The 19591-nt window shown below is 31.2% G+C and overlaps 1 protein-coding gene and 1 long non-coding RNA gene across 3 annotated transcripts; one reads left to right on the top strand and one right to left on the bottom strand.

Annotated features, from left to right (window-relative positions):
• Positions 1–12850: 12850 nt before the first annotated feature.
• On the top strand, positions 12851–14387 carry LOC111368086. The gene is made up of 2 exons (XR_002697947.1): positions 12851–13578; positions 13664–14387. It is a non-coding gene; the product is annotated as an uncharacterized LOC111368086 (long non-coding RNA).
• Positions 14388–14520: 133 nt separating this feature from the next.
• LOC111368085 lies at positions 14521–17861 on the bottom strand. 2 transcript variants are annotated; one of them, XR_002697946.1, is made up of 4 exons: positions 15493–17861; positions 15115–15417; positions 14944–15026; positions 14521–14857 (listed from the first exon to the last, which is right to left on the bottom strand). XR_002697946.1 is itself a non-coding variant. In XM_022989278.1 (4 exons), exons 1-3 carry the CDS (start codon positions 15778–15780, stop codon positions 14970–14972), a joined length of 483 nt encoding a protein of 160 aa, XP_022845046.1. In that variant the 5' UTR covers positions 15781–17861; the 3' UTR covers positions 14521–14857; positions 14944–14969. The 2 variants fall into 2 exon arrangements, 1 of the variants encoding a protein (XP_022845046.1); XM_022989278.1 differs by having other exon boundaries at positions 15280–15417.
• Between the last annotated feature and the right edge of the window lie 1730 nt (positions 17862–19591).

Genomic DNA, 19591 nt, shown 5'->3' with positions numbered 1-19591 from the left:
TGCCGAGTACAGTGCTGAGCAACTCCAACAAATGCTCCGCACTGTGTGGAGTATTTCCTTCTTTTTTTTCCTTTTTGTTTTTATTTAAATTTTTATTTACTAAATTATTAATTTTTAATTATTTAATAATTGTTTTATTGAGTAATCAAATAATTTGAATGATATATTAGCCAATTTTTTTTTACAGTTTTAATCATAGCAAAGTTCCTCCGCACTTAACCATAGCAAAATTGCTCTGCACAGTGTGGAGCATTTTAGCTAGTGCTCTGCACTGTGCAAAGCATTTGCTTTTTTTTTTTTTTTTTTTTTTTGCGATTTAAATTATTAATTATTAATTGTTTACTTTGTTAGTAAACAAACAATTGATTTCCATATTAGACCATATCAAACCAATTGGACAGTTCTATTATATCACTAAACTTTTATTTCTTCTTAAGCTCATTAGTCTTTTTTTTTTTTCATTTCAATCCACCATTTAACACTTCACATCTTAGTAATAAAATTCATTTTTAACCAAATCTAGCAGACATATCTAAAAAAAAAATCCGGGAAAAGTGTTTTGTTTGAAGTATTTTGTCCATTTCTTACTTTGTCTATTTCTATATTTCTACCCCGTGAAGCTGTTGTCAAATCTTCTCTCACAAAAGGACAAGTATTATTTAGTTTAAATAACTTCTCATATCATTTCTTCATACTTAACCAATTTACATATCTTTACCTTTACCTACCAAACTTTCCTCAAAAAATCAGGTTTAATCTAGTGTTGTTTTCTTGATTCTTTTACTACAATTGTTTCAAAATAAATTCGCAGCTTTAAATGATATATAATTTTCAATCTTTAATTGTGTTAAAAATCATACATACTGCAGTTTATCAATACAAAAATGGATGTGCCACATAACTTCTTCAAAATTATCGATGTTTCACTAAATCATAACATCCATTTGATAAGTTATATAATAATATATTCTTTCATTTCATATTTATACGAATGTTTTATTTACTGTCTATATTTTTCCATATATGTAGATGCTTCCTACATCTTTTGTCAATTGCTGGAGACACAAATTAGGTGATAGAGTACGATTAACTTCGTATGATGATATAATTGTAATAATACAGTTACAAACAATCGATGGAGAAATATATTTGACTAATAGATAAGAGCAATTTTTTCACCATCATAACTTGCAAGATGGTTTTGTTATATTATTTGAATATAATGAAAATTCATCATTTATTATGAGGATATTTGATCATTCTACATCAAATGTTACATATGACTCTGATGTTGAAGAAGACGAGACTTTACATTTGGATAATCCTGCATTTGAAGTAACACTGATGCTTAATCAGAACAACCATCGAGAAATTGTAGGCTATCTTTAAAATATCATTCTATATTTACATTTTTCACATTATTTTAATCTTAACATCAGCATCCATATTTTTTCGAAGTCTATATCAGGAACGTTTGCAAGACACCATCTATCAAGATATGTGCAAAATTTTCAACTTCATGACTCTCTACATCATAACTGGGATATCACTGCAAATTTAAGACCAAAAGGTGTGATGCGCCATCTTACTGTAGGTTTGGCCAATTTTTTGACAAAGAAGGAACTACAAATCGGAGATACATGCGTATTTGAATTATTAAATAGCGAATCTCCAATGTTCATGGTTTACAAAAAAAAACCACAACGATGGAATTCTAACTCATCTATGAAACTTTTCACACCAATAATGTTTAATATTTATGTTTATCCATTTCACTTTTTCGTTAATTATCTTAGATTATCGCATAAAGATTTTTATAGAAATTACACTTTTTCCTTTCTTTATAATTCAAAAATACTACAATGTTTCTAACTAAAACATAACATTCTCTTATATATTAATACATATATGGTTACATCAACACACACACACACACATATAGTTACACTAATATGTTGTATGATGGATTCACCTTCAAGAATATGTTTTCAAGTAGAATAAAACTGTGTGTTTTGTATATTTACATAGGAATATAATTATGGAATGGTAAAATGATTAAGTCAAGTTAAAAAACTTACAGAAGTGGTTTCCAGAAATGGTTTCCTCCATCTCTATCTAAACTTCTAAATATCAGCTTTACCAATTGTATTCATATTAATCACGCAACATCTGATAGCTACACAACCTAATATGAATAACAAATGACCATTAGTAAACAGAAAAAAGTAAGACAATTCAAAAAGTTATGTGTGATTAATACTTGTATTCAGAAAATACAAAGCATGACGACTAATTAATATATTTTTGGAAAGAATAACTTCAGAAATCCTTTTTGCAAAGACACTATTTTGCAAAATCAATATTTCATCGTGACAATCAGAAGTCATAAGTCTAGATTTATTATTAATTTTGTGTTTGTAATAACAAATATAATTAATAAAGAATTATAACAAACAATTAAAAATATACCTTAGAAATCTTCATTAGCTAAAGATTCTAATACTTACCGTGAACTAAATTCAATATTTCATAATAGGCAATATTTTTTGTACAACAAGTATATGATTTGTTTTTGACAAAAGGTTTGATCAAAACTTTTCTATTTTCTTTTGTTCTAGCTCGAGACAATGCAACATACAATTGGCCATGGAAAAATACAGGTTCTGGAAGATATAAGCTAACAAAATCTAGAGTTTGACCTTAAGATTTGTTAATGGTCATTGTGAAATATGGACGAATTGGAAATTGAGTTCTTCTAAACGGTACAGACTGTTTATCGCCTTCAAGATGAATGAACGGAATTTTAGGTAAAAATACTTGCTTTCCACGATATTCTCCTGTCCCAATTACAGCCAAGATAACATTCTGCTTAATGTCACGACAAATAAATCTAGTCACATTGCAAAAACCTTCTGCAGGATTAATATTTCTGAGCAACATAATTGAACAATTTTTTCAATATGAGTTTATGTGGTGGTATACTGTTTGGAGCTAGAATATTCAAAAAATATTCATCAATAAATCCTTCACTTTTATCAATCACTTCATCAAAACTAAAATATGTAACTTTCTCTCATGGAATTTCTTTAAGCAACATATTGTTTATTAAATCTACATATTCATTTTTTGGGGTTAAAATAATTTTATTCATCATAATATGTAGGTTGTCTTCATATGTCTGGAAATTGAAAAACACAATATCAATTAATTCCTTCAATGGTTTAAATTCATCTTCAAAATTGATGGTAATATCTTGAGGAAGTGTAATCATTTGGCATGAATGTGTTCTTTTTATTCCATTCCCAATCTTCAGCAAATATTCATAGAATGAAGGATCTAATTTAGCTCTCATATTTTCAATTAGTGCTATCTGTGTAAAAGAACGCCATAAATGTAAAAAAATTAAACTTGCCTTCATTATATAGTCTTTTGTTCCTCTTTGTACTACTGGTAAAACTTGTCAAAAATCTCCTCCACACATAATAACTTTTCCACCAAATGGTAATTGACATTTAGTAATGTCTCTTAACATTTTATCTAAAACCTCAAAAGCATATTTATGAACCACTGGTGTTTCATCTCAGAATATTAGCCTAGTTAATGCTAAAAGTTTACCAAGCGTAGACTGTTTACTCACCGAACAGCGCATATCACAACTTACTTCAAGCGGAATTTTGAATCTTGAATGTCATGTTATACCAGCCGGTAATAGAGATGCAGCTACACCTGATGATGCCGTTACTAGTGCGATTACAAATATGTTTTTCCAGTGCCTCCTGGGCCATCAATAAAAACATTCTATTCTTCTCATTTAAAACACAATCCAAAATAATATCATAGGCATTTTGTTGCTTTTTATTTAAACTCTTACTATAATGTATGTTTGACTGAAAATTAATATTGGTTATTTTTTCGGCAATCATGGTTTCAAAGATATCATCATCATTCACAGTTAAATCAAAATCTACTAAGCAAAAATCAATTATATTCTTACCAACACCTTCTAAGAAAGAATTTATACAGTGTAAAACTTTCATCTCAACACTTTGTTGTGTGAAACATTCATGTAAATAATCTTCTATCATGAAATCCTTAAATTCCCTGGATTTGTAGGGCAAGATAAACTCAATACATTGGTAAATAGTCGTCGCAGCGATATGGGCATTTGGTAAGCAACTGCCTCAGAAAAACTCATCTCAGAATAGCTATTTCCACTAAGAATACCATAGGAAAGTGTTGCTCCACAATAAGTAGATAAAACAATATCATTGACTATTTTTAAATCTTCAAAAAATTTTGGCCATCTAATATGATTTAGCAAAACTCTTAAAAAATATCTCTCACCTTCACATGGATTAGCACTGATTATTCTACCAATCACATCTTTGTTTTTTCTGGGACTCCAATTTCGTATGGGATTTCGCATGGATGTATCCCATACGAAATAGGTTGGAAATTCTTTATACAGTAGAGTTTTTGCCTTTTCATTTGAAATATTCATTCTAAAGAATTCTGTTAACATTGTTCGGTGAACAAAATCCTTATTTATAACCTTTGATAAATCATTTGTCTCTTTGTATGTAATCGTTTGAGCATCTTTAGTATGTAACTGTAAAGAGATTATTGTAGGAGATATGTCGAATAAATCAAAACTAAATATCATCCACATAACTTCAGGTGGAGACATCATCTAAATGTTTGGTAGTTTGAAATCTCATCAACGAATTGTTCGTTTGTTTCTTTATTTAAAGTAAAATGAATGCAGTCATGTCCCTTATATATATACTTATATAGATATTTAATAGCTTTAACAGAAGAACATACCTCCACATTAATGTGACAATCATATTTAGCTAAAATGTAAGGATTATGCGGTACAACCCATCTATTATCCAACATACACCATCTTACTTTAACACTTACACCATCATTGTGACGCTTGTAAAGTGGATAAGAATCATTACTCAAAGAAGTATTTTCAATGTAATCTCTCGGATAATTACTTATACACACAAAATTCTTTTCCATACAAATATTCTTAGGATTCAAATTCCCACAAGGACCATGCATCATATATTTTACAACAGTAGCATGCAGGTAAGGGTTTTTTTCGTTCGGTATTTCTGATGAGACAATTTCATTGACTTGTATAGAGTTCCCTATCTTAGAATTTCGTTTAAATATAAGGAGAAAATGAGCGTGAGGTAATCCTCTTTTCTGGAATTCAATCACATAAACATATGCAGCAATAATACCCAACAACTTTCTCTTAACCAAATTTGTCTTCAGTTCCTCAAACTTGGCATGAAATATTCGTACTTACAAATCTGGCTTATTCTGTATTTCATCACTGTGTTTCAATTCACATTTTATTTCAAGCCAATTTGGATTACATGTCATTGTCAAAAACACATCAGGTTTACCATATTTCTAAACTAAAGACATTGCATCCATATATCTTTTAGTCATGTTCCTAGGACTCCCAACAAAACCAGAAGGCAACACTAATGATCTACCAATTTTATAACCTCTATTCTCATCATTTTGTATACTATCTACAATTCCCTTATATAGTTCAGCTCTTATAACCTTTTGGTTATTACGAAAGTAGTCTAATCTTGCTGTTTCAATTTTCACATACATATCCACAGCATATTACTGTAAAAGTCTGACAGCATGTAAAAGAATATAATTATCTACACACCTGATTTGAAGTTTGTAACAAGAATATTCCCGACATGATACAGTTATTCATTTTTTCTTTGCCTTCAAAACTGCAAGAAAAAAAAGAATATATCAACAAAAACTTCATTCACTAAATGCAATTAATAACATAAATAAATTATTTTAAAAAATAGAAATTACTAAAATCATTTACCATAGTCTTCTACTTCCAATAATTGATTAGCAGAATGGGCATGATTAACTTCTATTAAATCCTGACAATCTAAAGCTTGTGAACATTTACATTCACCTTTTCAATACCTTCATTGCATTCAGGTTCTCCATACGAGAAAAGTAGTGGATATTGGAGAGGATCATAACAACCATAATAGTATTAAATTTTATATGCATTACTTGAATGTCCACAAATTAATAAATCCCGACCTCTAGTATTTGTAGATGGGTCATCGTCAACCCAAAATATAGCCACTTGTTCTGATGTTGGCAAGTTATATATTCTTTGATCAATACCAGGATTAGACTTCAGTAAAATACAACATGATTCTAAATCACTGACTTCACTTAATGATCGAAAAACTTTGAATAGGGATTTTTGTTTAGAACATCTACCAACTTTGTTAAAGTAAACTTACAAAATTTGTCAGAAGTATTCAGTCTATTACAAATTTCATTTTCAATATCATAGAAGTATAACTGTAAATACGTTGGATTCTCATTCTTTGGCACAAGTGAGTTTATGAAATGATATACTTGTCGTTGAACTCTGAAAGTATATATGCCTTTATTATTCTTACACAATTATTTGTCATACTTAACACCAAACGAAGTAAACGCAAAATGATTATTATAACTACGAACAACCTGTTTAAAAGCTACAACATCTTCAGATGTGGAAGTAAATAAATCATACATTTCAGGAGGTATATCATGTAACTGTAATTTGACCTTTCTATCACAACAACAAAAGCTTTTGCTTTCTCTGTAGATTTTTGTAGCACGACAATGAACACAAATTTTAGAAGATGGCAAAACATAAGGTTGATAAGGAATACTTCCTTTACCAATTATTTCTTCATATTCAACACTCACGCTCACATCCCCTGATTCCCCAAATTCAAAACGTTGATTAGCAACACATACAAGAAAAAAGAAAAAAAAATTGAAAAAAAAAAAAGAAATTGTAAGGAAAAAAGCATTCCATACAAATAAGTTTATATATATAAAAAAAGACCAAACAAGAGCTATAAAAAAAATATCCGAAAAGTTCGCAGAGATCAAATGATCTCTATGAACTGTGCGGAGTGCGAAGGAGTTTTCGGAGTTTTTTCTGTAAAAAAACAAAAAAACAGCCAATGAACAAATACAACAATACAAGCACAATAAGATGATAAACTAAAAACTATAGAAACGCAAACACGAACAACTTTTTAAAAAGATGTAGAAGTAAATAAATCATACTAAAAACATTTCCATCACAACAAATGGCAAAACATAAGTATTTTCTTTACTAATTTTTTCTGCATATTCAACACTAATACTCATTCTCTTTATTCAAAATGTTGATTAGCATCATAAAAGAAAAAAATTTTGAAAAAAAGGAAATTGTAACGAAAAAAGCATTTCATATAAATAAACTATATTATATAAAAAAGACTGCTATAAAAAAATAAAAAGTAAAAAAATCTCCGAACAGTTTGCAGAGATCAATTCATCTCTTCGAGCTGTCAAGAGAGATCACTCTTTCCTCTGTACACTCCGCACAGTGCGGAGTTTTCGAATTTTTTTCCTGAAAAAAACAACCAATAAACAAATTAAAACAAAACAAAGACTGACAAATTAAAAACTACAGATAAAGTCAACATAATTATTATATAAAAATAACTACAAATTTAGCTTGTTCAAACTGCTAAGAAAAAAATTAGCAAAGCTGATTTCTCCGAAGTATGCAGAGAGTTCTAAACTCATGTGCCATCTCTCCATGCCACCTGAATTTATTATTTTTTTTTTTTTTTTGGACAAAATCTAATCAAAACAAATACAAGTACCAAAAAAAAGTATAAACACTACTAAATATCAACCTGTTAAACTGAAAATCCTTAAACGTCGATCAGAATGAACTGCAGGAGAGGTTGCACTTTATGCATCATATTTTTTAGTTGAGGATTCTCAATGCACGTCTGCTTTCTCTTTCTTTCACAAGATCGCCTATTCTTAATCCAATCACCAACATTTTTTTTTCGAAATAATAGGATTATGTAGCGATAAGGTGGAGACTATATGTAGAATTTCTACATTATTTGGACTTTTATTTCTTTCATCAAATATGCATCAAAAAAACCAACCTCTGAGACGTAGGTATCCAACATTGTTGTCTTCCCATGTCGACAGCAAGCTAAAAAGCACCCAAAAAAAAAAAAGAGAATCAACGTTGAAACCTTCGAAGATGAAGTGAGAATATCTGGAATGTGGTCCAACAAAAACAGAATTCACTAAAACGAAAAAAAAAATTAGAAATGAAAATATCAATAAAAAGAAAAATAAAGAGTATGATCGTGAGAGTACAGTTAGCATGGTTGTCGGCATGGCCGCAAGTATGAGTAGAAGCAAAGAATTAAAAATAAAAAAAGGAAAAAAAATAGCGTGAACAGTAAAATGAGATTGCTTTATTGTTGTATCTACAGTTACATCCTATTCACATTTTTAATAAAAGTTAGAAAAGTAGGTTAATACTTAATATTCATTAGCCAACACGTGTTAATGTCTTTTTAATTCTAACTTCCATTAAAATCAAATTCCTAATTCCATTAATTCTCACATCCACGTCATATGAACAACATACGTAAACAAAAGAATCCCCATTCGGTATGATCGTCACTATCATCAACGACAATAAGTATTCAAAGCATTTAACTTCTTGATTCTTCGTCGAATCCAACTTAAAATCTCAACATGCAATAAAACTTCCATGCTTTAATTTTGTATTCACGTGTTCAATCAAATCTTTATTGTTAGTATGCGAGATTATTGTATCGCCTGTTAGATAAACTAGTAACTAAAGTAAGTTACATACTCTTTTCTCGACGCGGATCAATGCCTTCTAAATTTTACCTTATAAATCTCGAAAAGTATACTATTATCATTACGATAACATATTCCATTAAAACCAAATTACTAACATAAATTAATTCTCTCTTAAGCATGTCTTATGAATAACATGAAAAAACAAAAACTATCAACAATGTAAGCAACGAAAATAACTATTTAACACATGTTAACATCTTGACTCTGCTTGAAATCCAACTTAAAAGCTCAACATGCCCCTAAAAAATTTCATGCTTCGACTTTAAAGCTTCAAGCGCTTTCAGATACGTTCATTTGTGTTTCTTTTCATCCCCATTTTGCTTCTTTATGATAACGTATTAACTAAAGTAGGCATATATTCATTAGCCAGCACGTGTCAATGTCTTTTAAATTTTAACATAAGATCCCAAAAAGTATATGATTGTCGATACAATAACACATTTTTTTTAAACCAGATTAATAATTCCACTAATTCTCACGTCCATGCGTGATACAAATAACATAATTAAACAACACAATCCCCGTTCAATATGATCATCACCGTTATCAACGAACATAAGTAGTTAAAATATGTTAATATCACGATTCTTCACCTATTCCAACTTAAAAGATTAACAGGCAATAAACCTTCCATGTTTTAACATCAAAACTTCACTTTGTATAAGGGATTTCTTTGAAAAGTGTAAGCGAAAACCTTGTCAAGTGGTCCTTAGTTATTTTGTCATGTTTAAATATTGTGTTGAAAAATAGCTAAAATAATATTGACAATTTATATTATTTTGAAGTACAAAAAGTAATGGACCCCAGTAACTACAAGCATTATAACTACGTGAGACCTATAATCTATTTATCTATAATACTTGGAAGGATTAAAGAGAAACTTTTGAATACCAATTTTACCTTTATACATTTATCTATATGCCAAATATATCCTTATTTAATTTTAATTTTAGTATAATTAATTAATAACATTAATTCAAATTATTCAACATGAAATTAAAAAAATCATTTTTTTCCATTTGTCAATAATTCCCTAATTAACCTTTTTTAATCTTATATTAATTTTTATTAACAACACTAATTCATATGTTGTTCAAGGAACTCAAAGGAATGTCTTAAATTCCTCTTTTGAGATTAAAAAAGAAAAACTTTTAATGTGATTAATAATTCAAAATCAAATTGAAATTGGATGCTATTTAAGGAGCTCAAAGGATGGCTTTAAATAACCAATTATAGATATTAAATAAGCATTATTTTAATTTAATAATAGCAATAACTCAATTTCTTAAACTTCAATTTCCACAATCATGAAACTGACATTCTAATCGAAGAACAACGATTCGTTTTAATTTTTTTTAAAGTTAATTAATAATACTAATTCAATTTATTCAATATGAAATTGAAAAATGGGTATTGTTTGAGGAAATCAAATGGTGGCCTTGAATTCCCAATTTGAGATTTTAAAAAAAAAAAAAAAATATATATATATATATATATATTTATTTATTTATTTATTTATTTATTTATTTTATTTTTTTGCATTAATTCAAAATGAATCAAAAAATGGATGTTGTTTAAGGAGCTAAAATGATGAAATGATGACCTTAAATAACCATTAATAGAAATTTAAAAAAATAATTATTTTAATTTAATTAATAGCATTCATTCAATTATCTTAAACTTTAACTTCCACAATCGTGAAACCGACATTCTAATTGACGAAGCACAATTCTTCTTTAATTTTGTTAATAATAAATTAATAACATTGATTCGATTTATTCAACATGAATTTAAAGAATCCCTTTTCTTTTCCATTTAATTCCCTAATTAATCTTTTTAATCTTAAATTAATTTTTATTAATTACATTAATTTGATTTAGTCAATACAAAATTGGAAAATGGGTTTTGTTTAAGGAACTCAAGAGATGATCTTTAATAAATTGTATTATTTCAAAATGAAATTGAAAAATGGATATTGTTTAAGAAGCTCAAATGATGGCCTTAAATAATCATTTATAGAAATGAAAAAAGACATTATTTTAATTTGATTAGTAGCATTAATTCAATTATCGTAAGCTTTAATTTTCACAATCATTAAACTGATGTTCTAATTAATGAACCACAATTCTTCGATGGAATGGTGATTAATCCAGCCACCAATGTCCATAAGCTTCTTGAATGCCATGTTTATATTAATTCTATTTACCCTCTAGATTTTTACATTCTAATCTTCACATGTATACATACGTTACTTTCTCATTTGATTTGGCATATTTATCAGATAATAATTTTGTTACATCAAAGTAAAAATTCTTTTTTTTTTTTCAAAATTTAATATAATTTGGTTTGTAATTTTATTCTGTGTCTTAAGGGTTCTTTGAGCCACATTTCTTTTCAAAAGATGTATTATACAATAGTATTATGATGGATACTATATGGTTGAAAAATAAAAAATAAAATGTTTTGAGTTTACATGTAATATTATTTTATTGAAAAATGTATGGTTGAAATATCATCAAATTACTGTTAAATAATGCATTTTGATAAAAAAAAAATGTAACTTAAACAAGGGCTTAATTTTTTAACATTATTCTTGAATTTGAAGGTTTATAATGTTGGTTGCAGTGATGATCAGTAGCTTGAGGAAGTAGAGCAAGGCTTGAAGGATGCAAAATTGACGATGTAAAGTGTAGTCATTATTTTTGTACATAATTTGCCCTACATTTTTATAGGTTTTGTAATTTCTCCCCCTGAAGGTAATATCAATAATATTGTCTAAACGTACAAAATTGAAGGATTACATCACGAAATAATAGAGAAAAATCGAAATGGGCTATATTGAGGTATGTGATTCTAAATTGCAAAGTTAAGTTATTAAATACAAAAAACTCTTGCCCTCTCCATAGAAAATTCAATAAACTTATAAATTTCATAAAAAATTCGAGAAATTATTAATTAAGACAATATTAATAAAAGTTCTAGTACTTCAAAAATATTAAATATGTCATTCATCCGATACATAAGGCATGCAAAGCACGTATTTACTACTAGTTTTGAATAAAAAAAGAGTGAACCCTAGTAATTACCATTGTTGCGAAATTTCCTAGGACAAAATATATTTGTACTAATTTAGTTTTGTATTCACTTGTTCACTCAAATCTTACTTGTTAGTATGAGATATTAGTCATTTTGATAAATATTAACTAAAGTAGGTTACATTTCTCAACGCAGGTCAATGTCTTCTAAATTTTATCTTATAGATCCCGAAAAGTATAAGATCGTCAATAGGATAACATATTCAATTAAATAAAATTAATAACATACATTAATTCTCTTGTGTGCATGTCTTACGAATAACATGATAAAATATAATAATTTCCTTTCAGTATGACCAACATTGTAAGTAATAAAAATAAATAGTTAATGTGTGTTAGCATCCTCCTATGCACGAATCCAATTTAAAATCTCAACATGCCATAAAAAATTTCATACTTCGACATGAAAACTTCAATTGCTTTCATACACAGAATTTAACGTTTGTTTTTCTTTTCCTTCTTATTTTCCTTGTGATAAAGTATTAACTAAAGTAAGTTATATATTCGTTAGCTAGCACAAGTTAGTATTTTTAGAATTTTAACTTAAGATCCCAAATAGTACATGATAGTCAAAATGAGAACACATTTTGTTAACCATATTATTCATAATTCCATTAATTCTCATATCCACTCATCATACGAATAACACAATTAAGCAAAACAATTCTCATTCAGTATGAACAATAATGTCATCAACCAAAATATATATCTAAAACATGGTAACATCCTGATTCTTCTTTGAATCTAACTTGAAAAGCTCAACATGCAATATAAATTTCATCCTTCGACCACAAAACTTACATTTCTACAAGGATGTTCTCATATTTATATATTGTTATTTAGAAAAATGGCTAAAATAAGAACGCAATAACTGTGGGACCTACAATTTATTTACTTTAAAATACAAAAAGCAATGGACCCCAATAGTTAAGCCGACTACAGACAGCAACCTCACAGAAGTCCTGCAAAATGACGTGGCAATTGCAGAATAAAAGTGAAACAAAAAAACAGACAAGGAAAAAAGCGGCGAACCCAGAATTCTCATTTGGAGCCCTAAAATTGCCACTGCAAGGACAAACTTCGGCAGCATGATCGACAAATCGCTGCTGTGAAATCGACCTCCTGCATCCTATCTTTGCTGTCCCTTGTCGTCGATTCAGAACCTTGGAACCATCTCTGCCTCCGAAGAAGACGTCTATCGACAGTAGCCGCACTCGTCTCCACCTCCGGCCACCGCAACCCAGTCGCAATCGCCTCAGTATAGTCCACCTCCTGCCAGCGCAGAAGGCTTGGATATCACTTTGTGTACTGACTGTATGTCATTTGTGTGTAGATGAAAACAACTCGTCGATTCTGAAGATTATCAACAGCCAGAACTCGGGGAAAACGAGTGAATGTGCAGAGTAATGTCTATAACTTGCTTTGCTTCTTCCTATTAACTGATCCCAGAATAATAGATATCTTTCTACTGGCTTTTCAAGCGGTTCACTACATTCAATTTCCGAAATTGAAGTGTGGAAGGAGGGAGCTTCCTTCTTCTTCTTCTTATTCTTCTTCTTCTTCTTCAATATTGTTGAAACATATTGTGCATTTTTAGTAGATTTAGAAGCATCAATCAATGACAAATGGAAATTTCTATAGTTAACCGAAGAGGAATTGGTGCATTATCAGTGTGTTGGGTAGTGTCGAACTAATATCTGACCTCGCTCGCCTTCGGGTAAGCTGAATTCTGTTTCCTCGTTTACTAATTTATTGTGTACATTAAGATGTTCTATTTAATGGATAGTGAATTGGTTGTGTAGAAGTAATTGTAGAAGAATGCAGGAGGCGATCGAATCTGATTTTGGTTGAGCTTGTTTAGATGTTGGGTAAAAGTTGTTGTGCTTGTTTAGTTGTTGGGATAGCGGTCGAATCTAATTTTTGTTCCATGATGAGAGGAAGGGACGTTGGTGTTTGTCACAGTTGTAGAAATACAAAACACTTTTTCGCGGACTGTCCAATAAAATGACGATGCCCATTGTGTGCACACGGGCTGCAAAAATGTTATGAAGTTGAAAGGGAGTAAAAAAAAGGGCGATTGTTCAAAACATGTAATGTTAACTGCGGGTATTTCTAGTGAGTCCTAAATGAAGAATCGAGCAGCGAATCGAGCACAAGTAATGAACTAGTGAATGTTGCAGCCAACGAGGAAGTCGAAGATTTGCCAAGCATGTTCAATAGTCTAGTTAGAATATTCGAGAAACGGGACATCAAAATTTCATTGAACGTGACATTCCAAAAGGGAAAGGAAAGTGCCAAAGCAAATGGAAAAGGGAAGGGTTGCGCTTCATGAGTACTAGGCAACATTGACTATTAGCAAACATGTTTTTGATTACCTTGAAACCTGGGATTGAATGTATGGAATTTTCCTTCTATTGAACTTTGTATTTGGCTTGATTTTCTACATTTTGTAGCTGCTGATGTATGAAGACTTTATTGAACTATGTATTTGGTCATTTTAATGATATTATCATTGTCTATGTATTACATGGGTATATTGGAAATTTGTTGTAGCACTTAACAGGTTGTAATAAGCAATGTTTTGTAATATGCAATGTTTTCTAGATTGAAAATGATCCTAAAGAAATCAAGCTAAAATTTTCTTACTCAACACAAATCAAATCCAACAATTGAAAATTACTTCATAATGCACCAATGCCCCTACTTTAGATTAATCTCAAAACATTGTAGAAAATCCTTTCTAATATCAAATCAATATAGCAAGGTACTTCTACCAATGGGAAACACTCCCATTAATTTACTACGGACTATAACCCGGGAACATTCATGCATGTTTACTTAAAGCTATACAAATGAAATACATCCCAACTCGGCATCCTCCAACATCACTATTGATATGGGATTCCCGCATTGTTGTGAAGTTGGAGCAAATTTGGGACATTGTTGGACGAATTTGCAATGTACATTGCACTCGAAAAATAGTCTGCACCGAGTACCTGAGAATGAAAGTAAAAACAAAACATGAGACGGTAGGAAACGTAGTACCATTATCCTCCAATTTCTAGATTTACAAAAAAAAAACCTGAAGAAAATTGTACGCCATTTGGCTCATTCCATTAACTGTGGCTTCCGAATATAGTATCTGCGAGTTAACAAAGTACGTCCCTGGAGGCAGAGAAAATTGGGTGAGCAAACACATGACAAAAGGGAAAACAACTAAGTTCCAATTAGAATTATTTAAACACTTGTTTACCTTGTGAATTGAATATAGCATTAGTAGACGACGATGTGATGAAATTAGATGCAGGTAATTGTTGTGTACACAGTTAACTTTCGATGTCGCCTTACGTCAAGTACCAACATAAACATAATTATAACTATGAAACAGAGAGTATGAAAAAAAAATATGTTTACTAACCAACAGAAGCTGTGAATACGAGAATGGTGTCGGTTGCGAATGTTGAAGTTGTTGCGATGGTTGGACGTCGAGTGCTATAAATTCCATACCACTATGCTTTTCTCTTGGTCTCCTTCCTTTGCCTGACTTCGAACTCGCCTGCACATATATGAACTTAAATCAGAGTTTGTGGTGGAGTTCAAATGCACTTGGATAGGTTAATAGAGAAAATACCTTTGCTTTCTTCATAGTCGACTCCAAGGGACCTTTTTTCCGTAGTTTTCTTGGAGGCCCCTTCCTGTTCGACAACTTAGGATCTAGTATGCTCACACAAGCGATATTTTGCGAAGTAGTACATTGTGTTGCCAAATGAACAGATTGCTGGATCAGGGAATTACTACCACAACTCGACCTTGTAGTCCTCAGTTCCGTGGCTTGGGATTTTATCCAATCCATTATCGCCCGTGCTCGCCCTTCATTATTTGAAGCGAGGTCCACCACCTTTGAAAAAGCTAGGCACATATAAACATATCTTAATTGTTCAAGCGTACTGACCAACCCTGCATAGTTCACTGGTACACTCGTGTGTGCTCTACTGACATCTCTCCTCCATCACCGTAATATATACTTCTCTGGTATTGATGTTAAGTCATTACGGTCGAATATTGTGATCGCATGCCTGCGAATAATTCTTCGAAATTCGAACAAGTGGCAACTGCACGTCACTTCACATGTGTCTTTCAGAAATGAGACGAAAAATGTTTTCTTCTTCCTACCCTCGTGGTATACTACAAACTCTCGAACCTCGTACTTCATCCCATTTGGTCACTTTGCTTCTGAAGTAACATCGCAATACATCTTTCCTATAAACTCATCTTGAACATCCTTGAACTTTGAAATAGTGTACACTACCTAAAATTGTTACTCCATCTCAAAACTTGTCGCGCACGGTACCATTTGTGAGAACGATTTGAAATTAGCCTGGAACTCTTTCTCAACCTTACTCCTTAGGGCTCTGTCGTACTGTTCAACAAACTGCTTCAACGAGGTCTTCGAATGGACATATCTATCGAAGAATATATTCATACTCTCACTTCGTTGTGTTGTGGACATCCCTGCCCAGAATGTCATTTTCAGAAAGCAAGGTACCCAACGACCTCGATTTTCGTAAAGTCCCGATAACCACTCATTGTCAAGCAGGTCAAACTCATCAATCATTGCTTTCCAACCGTTTTTTAATTCATCAACAGCCTGCGAATCGTATACCAATCCATGTATAGTGGGAAATACTGAACTTTTGCTAACATGGTACCCAAACTTCTCTGGCAGTTTCTTCATAATGTGACACAAACATCATCTATGTTTAGAATTTGGAAAAAAAAAATCAATTGCATTTTGCATGGCTCTGTCTTAATCGGTAATAATTCCGTGGGAAGGTCGAACCTGCATGCATTGAAGCCATGTCCTAAATAACCACACAAATGTACTTGTATTCTCATTTCACAACAGCCCACAACAAAGCAATGTTGATTATCCGTGATGATTCACACCAATAAAAGGTGCGAACGGCACGTCATATTTATTCGTCAGATATGTGGTATCAAAAGTGACAACATCACCAAACTCCTTGTATGCTTGCCTACATTTGTTATCTGTCCAAAATACATTCTTCAACCGAGACTCATTGTCTAAATCCATAGTGAAGTAAAATCCTGAGCAACTTGCTTGCATCTATGAAAAGTAGGCTTGTAATGCTATTGCATCTCCATCTCCAAGTCATAACCGTCTCACTTGTTCAATATAGTTTCGACAATCTTTTTCAACGCAAGTCATGTTCTCATACCCACCTGCTTCCACAACCACAGAGTTGAAACTTTTGTGTAGTGGAATTCCCGCTATGTCATTCAATTCAAGCTTCTGTTTTACATTTGCACTCAATTCTCAGTTACACCGATACGAACTAGACTTGGAAGGACTTGTCTTATGGTTGTGCTGGAGGTGGACGGTGTTAATTCTCCATATTCCATGACAATCAGTCGATGCAGATATCCTCGCGTTACAATCTATCTGACTTGTTGGTTGCGGTTTCAAAGCAATGTTTGTATTACTGTTTCTTCGACCTTCACAGCTACATGTAAACGTCACATATCTAACGACTCCGTCATCCCCCTTTTTCAAATTTCGTTTCCTCACTGGAAAACCTACTACATAAGCATATCGTTTGTAAAAATCAAACAACTCATTTTCATTCATAAAAGTCATACCCACCTCAGGCACAATCTTTCCATCACCTCCTAATGTTTCGTTGTCCACAACATTGATATTGTCTGACACGTCTTCTTCGACAGATTGGACAAATTCATTTTCATTCATAGCTTTCATAATTTTCACGTCCTACGACCAAGTAAAAGGTAACATCCAGCAATATGAAAACCAATAACAGCGTAATAATTAGATGGAAATGGCCACATTGCAGCAAACATGAAAGCGGAGCGATTTTTATTAACCCAAACAACAAACAGTATATGACTACCTTAACATCTATTTGAAAAACTAGAAATTGGTACACTGTATCAACTTCAATCAATTCATTCGGAGAAAAACCTCCATTCTTGGTTTATCAATTTTAATCAAAATTGTAACCCTCATTTTTCGAGTTGGTTTCAAACTTGGTTTCAGTATCATGGACTTGAAGAACAAATTTTACCCAGTCTAGTTCTTCAAGGATATGAATACTTCAAAAGAGAGGCAAAATCTTTTCTCAAGCCTCAAGAAAATCTTTTGTTTCAATTTGCTTTCAATATGAAAGTTTCATGGATTTTCTGTTGGGATTTCTTCCATTATGAAAATCTTCAAGATTTGTTCTCAACTCAAAAAATTACAAGAAGATTCAAGATCAAATGGTGGGCAAAATTCAAAGAAACAAACTGTTGTCCAAAAGCAGTCCAATCATGGATACAAGAACAAAGAAATTTAGGTGTACCTAAATTTTCAAAGAAAGAACAAGAAGAACAAGCTGATTTTTTGACTGAAAAACAAAGAATCATTGCAATGTTATCAAGATGTAAAGATCCCAAAGAATTATTAGAAATTTATGATCAAATTTCTAAACAAGGATCTTCAAAAACAAACGAATCTGATCAAGAAGAAGAATCTCAATATTTCCAAGAGACTGACAATGGTGATGACTTAGTTGATCTAGGTGATGACTATGCGGAGTTTCTTGCTCAAGAAAAAGCTGCAAAAGCTCAAAAGAAAGCTTCAAAGAAAACTTCAAAATGACTATATGACCCAGTTTTTTTGATGAATTGAGATATTCAAGGGTCTATCAAGTAAGAGAAATTCTCCTCAACCTATGTCCAATTCAAAATCGGTGGTGTTACATTTGTCAAGATTCCCATCAACTTTGTGTCAGACATCAATATCTACTTTAATAAAGAAAAAGATTATCTTTATTAAAGGAAGTCAAAAATTGGAAATTCTTGACTAAAGTTTATCCATTTGTCAATAATTCCCTAATTAACCTTTTTTAATCTTATATTAATTTTTATTAACAACACTAATTCATATGTTGTTCAAGGAACTCAAAGGAATGTCTTAAATTCCTCTTTTGAGATTAAAAAAGAAAAACTTTTAATGTGATTAATTCTTGACTAAAGTTTATACTGTTTTTCAAGATGCTCAATTATTTTGTCGTCCACTTCTCTGTTCAAGATTCTTTCTTTCAAATGAAAGAAATTTCAAGTCCGGACTACACTATAAAAAGAGTTCAAGATTTCATTTCAAAGCAGAGCGAATTCAACAAGAAGAAGTTTTACTTTTCTTTGTAATTTGTTCTCTCAAATACATCTCAATTTTCATTGTAATATTTAAATCTTCTTCAATCATCAATAAAAGTATCTATTTTCATAAATTTCTGTTCTTCTATTTCATTTCCTACCCCCTGGGTCTTTTATGGTATCAGAGCCATAAGTGAACAAGTGAGATTAGTTTAATCTTACACTGTAGGCACTGTTCAATAGGTTCAAATTGGTTTGAATTCCTGGATGTCTGCTGAATAGACGTTGGTCAGCCCTGTAGACGTTGGTCAGCCGTGTTAGGTGGTCCCGTTGGGTGGTCTCGTTTGTAGGCTTGGTAAGAACCAATCTATCCTATTTTACTGTTTTTATTGTGTAATTTTAATTTGATTTTATTTATTCAACTATGTCTTCGGTTTCAAATTGGCTAAGGAGATCTAGGTCTAGAAATAGATCACAAAATCAAAATGAAAATAGTTCAAATGTTTTTCAAAATGAAGAAGAAGTTGACAATGCATCAAATTCATCTGCATCTG

Source organism: Olea europaea, chromosome 18 (assembly GCF_002742605.1).
Source record: "Olea europaea var. sylvestris chromosome 18, O_europaea_v1, whole genome shotgun sequence".
NCBI lineage: Eukaryota > Viridiplantae > Streptophyta > Magnoliopsida > Lamiales > Oleaceae > Olea > Olea europaea.
Note: the sequence above shows the minus strand (reverse complement) of the source record. Positions and strands in the feature narration are given on the sequence as shown.

Excerpts from the sequence above, each read along its gene's own strand:
- LOC111368085 (XM_022989278.1), bottom strand. The coding sequence starts at position 15,780 with ATGTGCCTAGCTTTTTCAAAGGTGGTGGACCTCGCTTCAAATAATGAA. Across the intron at positions 15,418-15,492 it reads CGACTATGAAGAAAGCAAAG|GCGAGTTCGAAGTCAGGCAA; the intron begins GTATTTTCTCTA and ends ATATATGTGCAG. Across the intron at positions 15,027-15,279 it reads CGTATTCACAGCTTCTGTTG|GGACGTACTTTGTTAACTCG; the intron begins GTTAGTAAACAT and ends CTCTGCCTCCAG.